This window comes from Squalius cephalus (genome assembly GCF_949319135.1).
Source record: "Squalius cephalus genome assembly, chromosome: 1".
Taxonomy (NCBI): domain Eukaryota; kingdom Metazoa; phylum Chordata; class Actinopteri; order Cypriniformes; family Leuciscidae; genus Squalius; species Squalius cephalus.
Window position 1 is genome coordinate 13260498 of NC_137122.1, and position 13178 is coordinate 13273675.

At 35.2% G+C, this 13178-nt stretch overlaps 1 protein-coding gene across 2 annotated transcripts; it reads left to right on the plus strand.

Moving 5' to 3' along the window:
• The first annotated feature begins 6567 nt into the window (after nt 1–6567).
• Nucleotides 6568–12594, plus strand: LOC307163256 (uncharacterized protein). Of its 2 annotated transcripts, none has more exons than XM_079879275.1 (3): nt 6568–6876; nt 8229–8483; nt 10375–12594. In XM_079879275.1, the coding sequence occupies exons 2-3, from the start codon at nt 8426–8428 to the stop codon at nt 11496–11498; spliced, it is 1182 nt and encodes a 393-aa protein (XP_079735401.1). In that variant the 5' UTR covers nt 6568–6876; nt 8229–8425; the 3' UTR covers nt 11499–12594. The 2 variants fall into 2 exon arrangements, with proteins under 2 accessions (XP_079735401.1, XP_079735402.1); XM_079879276.1 differs by having other exon boundaries at nt 6840–6876; nt 10405–12594.
• Nucleotides 12595–13178: the final 584 nt, after the last annotated feature.

Consider the following 13178-nt stretch of genomic DNA (forward strand, 5'->3'; position numbering starts at 1 on the left):
CTGTAATTACATACAGGAATTTTTTAAATGTAAGTACAATGTAAAAACATGTAATTACACAATAAGTACATTGTATCAAATTATTCATTTCAATGTAAGTACATGTAAGTACATAGAACTTAAAGCCACTTAAAGTGGGACCCAGAAATCTAACCAGAAAAAAAAATCACTCACAGCTCTTGAATGGAAAGAGTTCAGACAGCCTACTTTTAAATACTGAAAGCACTCTTTGTTTATTGCTAGTAATATTTTTTTTTTCCTCTTTATTATTTACTAGTTTTTGTATTTTTAAGCTATATTAGTTTATATAGACTATTTAAAATTATTAACATGTAACATGTTAATTTAATAATTATAAAAAAATGTATAATTACACGTAATTAAATAATGATTTTGTTATTAAGATTAATTAAAAAGTAAAAAGTGTGATCATGAGGTGCCTTAAGATTCCCATCCCTATTATACAGTGATTTATTGCTTGTCTTTGTCGAATAATACAGATTATAAAACAGTTAGTTCCAGTTAGTTAGACTCAAAACGGGGGTTGGAGGTAACGGAACAAAAAAAAAAAATTACACTGCCTATACGTAGCTACTGCAGGGGCAGCTCCCATGTGCTGAGGGGGTGCTAGATCATTGACAGGGGGAGCTGCGCAAAACTTGGCCACTAAATATTTAATATTCAATTATTTTAATGATCACAATTAAAGTTTTAATTTTATTAAATTGAACAAGCGCAACATTCAGCATTTAATCAAATATTCTAAAAGATGTAGGCTATTATTAATGATAATGTTATTTCAACATAATATCTCGTTATTTCGACATAATATGTGTGCATGCAAGCAAGATGTGCATTTGTAAATCCGGTGACGTGTGTATTAATTTTTATTAATAAACTAGTGTTTTCTGACAGTGTCAGCTGCAAAGATGAAGTTGACGATCGCCATATAGTGCACGCGAGTTACGCGCCTATAGAGAAATTATGCACATAATGGATTACATAATCAGAGAGTAGCCTTTTTCTTTTCGTTTTGAATTATTTCGTTTAAAGACATTTCAAGCTTTGTGTATTTGATGTATTTCTCATGTCTGTGTGAGGCATACACTGAGTTTCGTTAAGTTAGGATGAGATGCGCTCCAGTTAACGTGCAATGCAAGTGACCGCGCGGGCGCCTCCATGATTATTGTCTGTTATATTTGCTTCTTATTCATTAAATCCAGGCAATTGGTCGATGAAAAATTGATTAAAATTAAGAGACAATTTATACAAAACGAAATTCACTTTATAGAAACGCTTTCTACAAAACAAAACTTAATGAAGTGGTCAAAATCATGTCTGACCCACTCGTCTCATATTGCGCATCCTATCTCGTGCTGTTCACTTTTCAGAAATCACCATAAATGGAAAAAAAAATAACATTATAATATTTTAACAAATATTTAATTCTGAATTTTGCACAGACAAGTTGTTGAAAGGAATTTGTTCAAATCAAGTTCACGGATAATTGTGCGTACATTTATTAATCATTACGATACTAAAATCATAAAGTAGGCTATGTACAAAAAATCAGATGAGCCCAGGATATATACGCAATTACACGTTAAGCATTTTCCTCCCATAGAAAACCATTATAAGAACGCTTAATTTGGCTTAATAAGAATGTCCCCTTATTATGTCGAAATAACGAGATATTATGTCGATACTACTGCTGTGTCCACCGTCTCCACATTCTTGATCAGCGGAAACGATTTTTGCTTGTTTGGGATCTGACTAGCCAGCATATTTGAAAAAGTTAAGCAAACTTTACTATCTTTTTGACATTTCATCGACATTTGACGTCATTTTTGACATCGAGGCTAACAGAAATCTCAAAACACAAGATTTTTGTAGAACTTCAATGGGGAATAAAGACTAACCAGACAAATAACAACATTGAACACTACACAAACAGTAGGCTAATTTTATTTTTTTAATTTAGGCAATTAATTTTCCATAGTGACACAGGAGGTGCCGGATCCAATAAAAAAGGTTCCGGATCCAACGTCGGAGGTGACGGAACATGTTCCAGCGTGTTCCGGCTCAAATTAAGCCCTGGTCATCTGTCAGTTGCGTCTTCCTTCTCCGTGAAAACAAGTTTGAGTCTTTTCAATATAAAAGTCTTCTCTACCGACTGACTCATTTATAAGACAGTCTTTGCCGCCATCTATTGGCGAAATAATGTATGTAACTTCTGTTGCTGTTTACGGTCAGGGACTATTTTTTTCCAGCGGAAGGAATGCTTTTGGTGATTTTTACTTCATGAAAGTTGCATAGATGCTTGAATGTTTCTAACATGAATGTTCTTCAGCATCATGAATGAATGAAGAATAAACACCAACCTCTTTGTTCTTCAGGATCTTCAGTGTGTTTCATTCTGCAGGGTTCTGGATCACTCATGTTCTCACTGTCCTCTTTAATAAACTCAGTCTTTGCAGATTTCAGCTCTTCCTGATGCTCTGATGCTCGTCTTCACTTGTAGCTGATGGGAATTTACAGCATTTATTGGAGAATTGCTGTGGGAGGAGCTGATCTGACAAAATAAAAAATAATATCAGTTCCTGAATATCACATCTAAGCATTATGTCTGTCTGAAGTAAAGTAACTGATATGTATATCTTATGTTATGGCTAACCACAACACTCTCCTGCTTTTTACATTACAATATAGACAGAAACATAGAAATGATAAAGAAAATGTGGGTCAATGACGTGACACCTAAATTTTCTGTCCGATCGCATTTTTTCAGAAAAAGATACTGTATATTTGTAGTACCTCTCTCATGTATGTACTCACTTTAACTTTTCAAAAACCTTTAGTTATTTGTCATTTTTTTAGTTATTTAAAGTGTCAAAACATCATGTGGTGCGACCGTCCGGCCATAACTTCTGTTTTGAAAACGTATTTGAAATTACTCTAAATTTAGTCAAAAAAATGTTCTGCACTATTTGGCATAATTTCCAAAATGTTTTGTAATCCTGTAAAAAAAATTAAAGCATTTGTATTTATATTTCCATCATAATATACAAACAAACTTTGTCCGATGATGTCCGTTAAATTAAATATCATGTGGTGCGACCATCAAGGAACTACCATTTTGGGGCTTTAATGCTGAAATCTAGGAAGTTACATCATATACCAATTTACCAAGGACCCATGGAAGCAGCAAGCAGATTTGTAATTCTCTCAAATTGGAAAAAAAAAAAACAACCCTTTGTAATGCTTGGTTTGTTGTTACTACATTTGGATGTCATGTGGCATGACCTAAAAAAATAATAATATTAAAGTTATTTCTACATATTATTTCTATTATAAATTTCATAGTGACCTTTTTTGGGAAGCTAGCTTGTTTTGTTTAGGTGGCCAATTCTGTGCCTGTAAATTTTGACTGAATTTGAAAATATCATGTGGTGCGACCAAATATCATGTGGTCCGACCACTGCAGACTGTTTTCCATGATGGATATATGTCCTAGATTGGCAGTTTTATGCTTTTATATTCAATTGACGGTTTATATACAAAAAGTACTTTAATTTAGTATCATTTGGAATAGATTTTTATGCAATTTTGGATATTTTTTATATATTTCAGACAGTTTATGTTTACCTTTTGTACAATATGAGAAAAATGCACAAAAAAAAAAAAAATAGAGCATGTAATTTCAGTTTAGTAATTATGCATTAATTAGTAATGTATTTATTATTGCTTACTTATTTAAAACTATTTTAATCAATTTTACCAGATGCCACTGCCAAGCGAAAAAATTCTGACCCTGCAGCAAGAGCGGAGCGGAGCCGAGGTGTGAGGGAAATATTATTACAGTTTAAAATATCTGTTTTCTATGTGAATATATAGTAAACTGTAATTTATTCCTGTGATCAAAGCTGAATTTTCAGCATCATTAATCCAGTCTTCAGTGTCACATGATCCTTCAGAAATCATTATAATATGTAACCCTGGACCACAAAACCACATGGGTCAATTTTTTAAAAATGTATATTTATACATCATATGAAAGCTGAATAAATAAGCTTTGCATTGATGTATGATTTCTTAAGAAAGAACAATATTTGGCCGATACAACTGAAAATCTGAAATCTGAAGTTGCAAAAAAATCGAAACAGAGAAAATTACCTTTAAGTTGTCCATTAATGTCCGCGATTGTGCTGCATTCACTCACAAAAATAAATGTTTTATATATTTACGGTAGGACATTTACCAATTTTTGAAACATGATCTGTAGTTAATATCCTAATGATTTTTGGAATAAAAGAAAAATCCATAATTTTGACCCATACAATGTATTGTTGGCTATTGCCACAAATATACCCGTGTGACTTGTGACTGGTTTTGTGATCTAAGGTCACATATTATGATTTGCTGCTCAAGAAACATTTCTGATTATTATCAATGTTCATATTTTTGTGGAAACTGTGATACATTTTATATGTCAGGAGGATTATTTGATGAATAGAAATTTCAAAAGAACAGCATTTATTTGAAATAGAATCTTTTGTAACATTATAGCCTAAATATCTTTACAGTCACTTTTTATCAGTTGAATGTGTCCTTGATAAATAAAAGTATTAATTAATAAAAAAAAAAAAAAAAACTATTGACCCCAAATGTTACCTGGATACAATAATTTTATAAAATAATTTATATCTATAACATTATTATTTGTTACAAAGAAATTCTAAGTCAAGTTAAATGAAATGGTGCACTTGTGTTTATGTGATTTTTATTTTTAAAAAAAATGTTTAGAAAATGTTTGTCTTCAGGAAAATTCTGTGAAATTTGTCTAAAATCTGGTCTAAAATCTAGATTTAAAATCTTAAATCTATTTTATTTATTTTTTTGTATAAAATGTATTGTTCATTGATCTCTTTAAAGGGGTGGTTCGGGATTTTTGACATCGGACCTCATTTTTAAGTCAGCCTGTTTGTTATTCATCAGTGGAGACATTTTTTTTTTTTTAATTATCCAGTCCTTATTTGGATAGTTAGCTGATGCTAGGCTAGCGCGAGTCAATGGTAGATGTTAGCCAGCCATTAAAAACCGTTTTACCCACTCCACAGTGCACCAAACGCAAATCAATTATAACACTAGAATATCGATGCAAATGTCCGTTGAGAGAATAATGTTAGAAATCAAACTTACCTTTCATCACATTGCATTAGTTATAATTTGTTCCCTGTAATCATAAGCCTTGTCTACAGCAGCAGCGGAGTGATATTGATTACCTAGGCAACCGAGTGAGCCGGTACACACATGTACTACACACACTGTAGAGCGCTTCTGTTCTGTTTACTTTTTGCCGCATTACTAACCGGAGCAAAGTAAAATTCCGCAGCTGCTGAGAAACTAGTTCCTTTGGGATCATTGAGATGAAAGGTAAGTTTGATTTCTAACATTATTCTCTCAACGGACATTTGCATCGATAGTCTAGTGTTATAATTGATTTGCGTTTGGTGCACTGTGGAGTGAGTGGGTAAAACGTTTTTTAATGGCAGGCTAACGCATCTACCGTTGACTCGCGCTAGCCTAGCATCGGCTAACTATCCAAATATAAGGACTGGATAATTTTTTTTGTAAAAATTCTCCACTGATGAATAACAAACAGGCTGACTTAAAAATGAGGTCCGATGTCAAAAATCCCGAACCACCCCTTTAAATAGATTTTTAACTTTATAAGGGCTTCGTGTCATTTGGAGCGACCACTATGTTTGTATTAACATGAGTTGTTCTGTTCTTGAACAATTACACATGTGTCTGTTTTTAAAACAAAACACCAGCTATAGGAATTCAACTGGAAACAGTTGCTTCTACTAAAATAAAATAATAAAGTCTGTGCGTTTACAGCTGCATGTGCAAATCAAGTATTGAACAGATCTGTTGCTTCAATCACTAATATTCCTAGTATGAGGACATTTCAGTAAGATTAAAGTTTATACTTTCTTTTTGTTTTGCCTTTTATTTTAGACACACTAGAGGTTTAATATTTACATTTCATATTTGATTGTTGTTTCGGATGATCTTGTGACTTCAGCTCAGAAATATTTGTTTTGTTATAAATTGTATTTATCTGCTTGGCAAATTTTATACAAAATAAAACATATGCTACATAAATGAAAGTTTACCACTTACAAAAAAAAAAAGTCTGTTTTTTTATAATTTTAAATAAAAATTTTAAGAAGTACAATGTAATTGATGTATAGTTAAATATCTTACCCTCGTGTTCTTTCTCTCTATCTTTTTTTTGTCTTTTATTTTTCAGCTTTCAGCTCACTGTTAACTCTTATTTTCTCATTTATAACATTGAACACATTGTTAATACATTTTGTATACAACGATGTATATCATAAACATGTCATCTCTGTACTTTTTGAAATAAAAAGTGCTTTCTTCCTCATTATCATGCATCACATTAAAAAAAGGAGTAAAATTAGTCTGGAGGGTGTTTCTCAATATGCGTTCTTCAGCGATCTTGCGTCCTTGTGTTCTCGTTTTACGTCATCATAACCGTCGAAGTTCAGACCCAATTCTCAAGAACGCAAGTACAGAGGACGCATGAAAGAACCCGGATGTGTTCTTGATACCGAGGATGCATCGAATGCAGACTTGAGCTAGTACTCGCCTGGTGTCCCAGAAGTCATTGCGGCCGGTTCCGAGTTCGTTCTTCCAAGGAAGCTTGGCAAGACCGGTCTCCACGAGAACACAAGTCCGTTCTCTGCGTTTTTGGAATTGAGAAACAGTGATCCAAAACTCACAACAGATGGCGCTCGAGCCGCCAATAAAGAAGAAGAAGTAGTAGAAGAAGAAGAAGAGTCTTTTGAGGTGAGGAGAGTAACGTTAGTTCGCGGTATTTCTCATATTTACACAACCATCACACACACTTTATACAGTTTGATTTACTTAAGCGACAGACTCATTTCTGTATTGTTTTCATCGATCACAGCGATACTTGTGCGTCTTTTCTGGCGTCTTCCTTCTGAAATAAAGATTTAGTGCAGCAGCAGCGAGCATGAGGAGAATATGTTGAGTTCATTCAGACCTGAGCGATTTTGTGTTCGTTTGTGTGATTGTCTCGATGTTTGGAGTAAGAACTGATACTTAATGTCAAGAGTTAAAGTTTGAGATCTGTGAGAGGTATTGATGAGCTTATACCGATTAATTGATTTGATGAGTTTTTTAGGATCATTGTCAGTTTTGAATAACATTAATTGCAATGATTGTAATTACTAGAAAATCAAAATATATTTTAGATATTAGCATTATGCTGTTGTAGTTATTTAGATGAGGTGGTTAATTATGTTTGGTTTGTATGTGTCATATGGTGAGAAGCAACTGTATTTTCTTTCAATAGGGCAGTTTTACAGGCTTTTATCATGTATCCTGACTCAAATAATGTGTTTCTAACAGCAAACACTCAGAATAAAGTGAGATGATCTGCTGATGATCCTGAACGGCTTGTTGAATGAGTGTTGATAGTCTGAGGCTCATCAATATTAACAGATCTGCTGAAAACACTCTTTATTTCACGTCAATAGTTCCTGTTTTCACCTCATTTATTATGCTGATGTCTTCAGATCTCCTGTAAATTGACACTTAAAGCTCATTTCATTGGTGTCAGCAGACTGAGGGGATTTGATGATTACTTGTACGTTAATTTCTGAGTTTAACTGTTTTTCTTATCATTGTTTTTTATTTGGAAGAATTTACATTAAGATATGAATGTTTTTCTTTATTTCTGCATATTGTAGAATATTTGTATTGATTATTAACTGGAATAAGGGAAATCTATGAGAATATTATCAAAGACATTATACTATTATATCTGGCTCAGGGCAGAAGCATAAGAAAAACAAATGTATTGATGATTACCTTTGAGGTGTATATATGTTTGATACTGGACTCTGGGGTTGCTTTTGCAAAAGCACTCGACTTTGTTAGATAATATAATTTCTTGGATAGTAAAGTTTATTTTCTGGCATCAAGACTTCAAGATTAATTTTTAATGAAGTGACAGACTCCACAACAATATGCAAATATTTGAATGAAGAAGGAGAATCATTTTAGGGTTTTGAATTGAATCAGCATCAGTTACTTTATAATGGACACATTTTTTTACAGATTTATTCATTTAGTTTAAAAACACTCACTAACTGATATATTTTTTATTTTGGCAGATTAGCTCCTCCCACAGCAGTCACATCATCAGTGAAGCTCCTCCCACATCAGTCACATAACCAGTGAAGCTCCTCCCACAGCAATTCCCCAATAAATGCTGTAAATTCCCATCAGCTACAAGTGAAGACGAGCATCAGAGCATCAGGAAGAGCTGAAATCTGCAAAGACTGAGTTTATTAAAGAGGACAGTGAGAACATGAGTGATCCAGAACCCTGCAGAATGAAACACACTGAAGATCCTGAAGAACAAAGAGGTTGGTGTTTATTCTTCATTCATTCATGATGCTGAAGAACATTCATGTTAGAAACATTCAAGCACTTCATCACATTTAGATAAACAGTCAAACTATGAAATGGTACAGATTTTCAACAAATGGTCAGTAGAGGGAGGTTGGAGGAACTTTTATCAGGGTTCTCAAGTTTTATCAAAAGCTTGGAGTGAGATCACATGCGGTTGGGGGAGGAGCCCTAATGAAGCCCCGCCCCCACCTGGTCCCGCCCCCCAATTTCACCCATTGTTCATTATTAACCAGCACAAATTGAAAATATAACAATTGGTAAATCTGATAAATGACAGAGAAATTCATCACATCAAATATAGCCTACTCTTTAATGTTATATTTATAATATCAAAATTACAAATAAGTTATGCAAATTACAAAAATATAACAAATTGCTGCATATAGTTTGAACAGTGTCTAGTTGAAATGGTATAATGATTTAAAGTGTGGTGGGACATTGTGAACAAATAACATATTAGAGTATTATTAAGGTGTGTGTGTGTGTGTGTGTGTGTGTGTGTATATACACAAGAGTACACACTCCAGCTTATGAAATGTGTTTTGTGTTGTAAGTCTTGGAAAAATACAAATGGCAATTAATATGTTTTGACAGGATATAAAATATTAGAGCACTCTGCTTTAATACATAGCCCTAATGTAACTAGAAAGACTATTAATACAGTATAATATATAATTTAAAATAAAATAAATACATTTACATTTATTTAAAATAAAATAAAGAAATACATCTTCATTCTTTCCCATACCCACTAACATTTCCCTTAGTTTCAGATAACGTAAGCTAGCCAAACTGAGCCAAAGCTTCTGGCCTGGTTGCAAAGTTGTTATAGAGTTTTTGACTGTGCACATCAATAATAATGTATACGATGGGTTATATATTAAATGTTCTAGCCTAAAAATGTTAGACGAGCTTTCTTCCAACTTACTTTCTCCATCATTCACGACGTGTGTTCGCGCGATGTTGTTGGTTACCTAGTAACGAACGTACGGTGGCCGAGAATGTTCCGTCAACTTCCGTGTGTTCGCGCGCCTATTAACGAACGCAATCTGGCCGATATACGTGCTGGCGGCAGTAAACTTCACTTTGTGTGCCCGCGCCTCGTATACAACGTTATATAAAGCTTGCACGACAACTTGGTTGGCATTGCCTTTTCAGCGTGAGAAATACACGGTGTGGCGTGTGAGCGTGTGAACTGGTTGAATTGCGTGTGTCTCACGGCCAATGCGTGAGACTTGAGAACCCTGTTTTATATACATTGTCAACATCAGGTCAAATTATCTCCCTTATTTACACTTATTTTATAACTGGTTCGCTTTATTTTGCTACTATTTTAGCGAAATGTCAGACATCTTCTAATATAGTTTACAACATTGTGTTTAAATTCAGTGTATATTTTAAAGATTATTATTTTTTAAGCATCAAACAGCAAACTATCAAGTAAATGAACTTTCCAGAATGGCTGACAGAATTGGAAATAAATTACTTTGTGCGCCGATAAGACAGAGCATTTAGAAAACCTTCTACCACACCATTGGATTCAGACGTTGGGACAATTGTTTTACAATTGTGTCATTAATCAAATATATTTAATATTTCTCCCTGTAGAAATGTGATCTGTGCCTATTTTTCTATTATTTCTTGAAAAATAATAATTGAAATATTAATGTACCTCATTCATGCAATTAATTAATGAAACCAACACCAGATTTATCATAACATTTTATAGAGATTGTCTACTAGTACTTTCTGCTATTACATCATGGCTCACTTTCATATTTCTCTCTTTGAATTATTGATGATGATGTGCTGAAAATTAAATGAAACCTTTTTCTTTTATGTCAGACCCGATGAAAGTGAAGGAGGAGAGTGAAGAACTGAGTGAAGTGAAGGAGGAGAGTGAAGAACTGAGTGAAGTGAAGGAGGAGAGAGAAGAACTGAGTGAAGTGAAGGAGGAGAGTGAAGAACTGAGTGAAGTGAAGGAGGAGAGTGAAGAACTGAGTGAAGTGAAGGAGGAGAGTGAAGAACTGAGTGAAGTGAAGGAGGAACATCATGTCAAACCTGGAGGAAAACCTTTGAGTCGCTCAAAGACTATAAAGGCCAAAAGAGGAGTCAAGAAATCTTTCACCTGCACTCAGTGTGGAAAGAGTTACACAGCCAAACAAAGTCTTGAGCATCACATGAGAATCCACACTGGAGAGCTGTTCAAATGTGATCAGTGTGGAAAGAGTTTCACAACCAAACAGCGTCTTGATGTTCATATGAGTGTTCATACTGGAGAAAAGCCGTTCACATGTGATCAGTGCGGGACGAGTTTCGCACGAAAACAACATCTAACCGAACACAAGAGGATCCACACTGGAGAAAAGTCACATATGTGTGTTCAGTGTGGAAACAGTTTCACAACCAAACAAAGTCTTGTGCGTCACATGAGGATCCACACCGGAGAGAAGCCATTCTCGTGTGATCAATGCGGCAAAACATTTCTCAGTGCATCAGACCTGAAGGCACACCTGAGAGTTCATACGAAGGAGAAGCCATATTCATGTTCTGTGTGTGGAAAGAGTTTTTCACTCTGGCAATCTTTACATAGACATGAGAAAATCCACACTGGTGTGAGAGAGTACGTGTGCTTTGAGTGTGAGAAGACTTTTACTACAGCGGACAAGTTGAAACAGCACCAGATTATTCACACTGGAGAAAAACCTTACAAGTGTTCACACTGTGACAAGAGATTCAGTCTGTCAGCAAATCTGAAAACACATGAGAGGATCCACACTGGAGAAAAACCTTACAAGTGTTCACACTGTGACAAGAGATTCAGTCACTTATCATCTCTGAAAACACATGAGAGGATCCACACTGGAGAAAAGCCCCATATGTGTGTTCACTGCAGAACTAGTTTCAGAGACAAATCATCTTTTAAGCGTCACATCATGAGAGTTCACACTGGGAGAAAGAGCATTTAACTGTGATCAGTGCGGTAAACAGTTTCATTGGGCGTCAGTCCTGAAGAAACACCTGAAGATTCACACAAAGGAGAAGATTCATTAGTAATATTACAGCAGAAAAGACACAGTGGTGTGTGTTTCAGGGCAGAAGTCCTTTACTACAGAAGATGAACTGAAAGAGTGCCAGAAAATTCACACTGGAAAAGAGGCCATAACACTTTTTAAGTGGCCACTTCATGCGTTTTCTCAGATGGGATAGCTATCTGATCGTGAAAAGACCAGGTGTAAATGCCCTCCAGAACGCATTCGAGACGGATTTGAATCTGATTGCACTCAGACCACTTCAGGAGGAGCTCTGGGCCGCATTCCAGACGAAACTGGACAAGTGTAAATGCATCTGGTTGTTGAAACCACATATGTAAATTTTACTCCTCCCAAAAATGCTATAAAAATAATGGCCAGATATGATGATGCTACTGGAACACGCATCACCGCATGTTACATCCCTTTTGGTCTGTCTGTGTTTTTATGCTATTGTGGGAGGTGTTTGTTTTTATCCAGGAAGAAGACCGGATTGGTTCCTGCAGTCTAATTGGTGCCACGCCCTGATTGATCAGCTGACTCCTGGACGTGTATAAAAGCCTCCTTTGTTGTTGCTTCATTAGCCCTTTTGTGCTCACTTGCTGTTTTGCTTGCCTGACTTTGTTATCTGCTGCTGGAGTGTAAAGATTTGAGAGTGTTTGTCTTTGGATTGTTCATTTGAGTGTTTGGACCAACGCCTGTTTAACGACTTTGAGAACGGATTATCCCTTACATTTTTCTGCTAGAACTTACAATTGTATATATTGTACATAGTAATTTGGGAGGTAGGGAGACCGATGCCACCTTTTTAATTTGATATATTTCTGTGCCTGTTTTGGATTAGGGAGTTAGGGAAGTAATTGTATTTTTCTTTTCTTTTCTTTTATGGATTAGGGCAGGAAGAGGTATATTCCAAATTAGTTGTTTTTGTTTGTTATTTTGGCCTTGTCGGCTCCTGAGGTAAAATCCCATGGTAACATAAATCTGTTAATTTACTCAATAAATACTGTTTCATACACTTTTCTATAACCGCACTGTTGTTGTTGGTTTTTTTTTTTTCATGTTATGTCCTTTACCCTAGACGGGGCGTAACATGAAATTGGGGGCTCGTCCTATTTTTTCTAAATTGAAATTACAAACTTATCGTTTTTCATCAGTAAAACAGATCGATTTAGGTATTATTCAACTTGTTGTTTGCCTGGGGTTTTTACTTTGTGTGGGAGGAAACGTAGGCTGCGTGATGGCGTCAAAATTTGAATTGGACAAATTTACAATCGCACCCACACATCAACAATTTGATAAGTGCCGCAAAGACGATTTATTAGTGATTGCAGATTTCTTTGATATTTATGTACCTCGTCACGCACTTAAAAAGGAAATAAAGGAGATGTTGCGCATTGAGCTTGTAAAACAAAAGGTCTTACCGGAAGAGGGTGTGGCTCCGGGTGTTGCTTTTAACCTAGAACTATCCGAAGGTTTGGGTGCTGTCGAGGCGGAACACAAATCTGGCGAAGTTGATGGCATAGATCCCGTTGTCCCTTCACCGGATGAGAAACAGTTGGAAATCCGTTTAAAAGAATTAGACCTGGAACTAAGTCGGCAACAGTATCAAAGTCA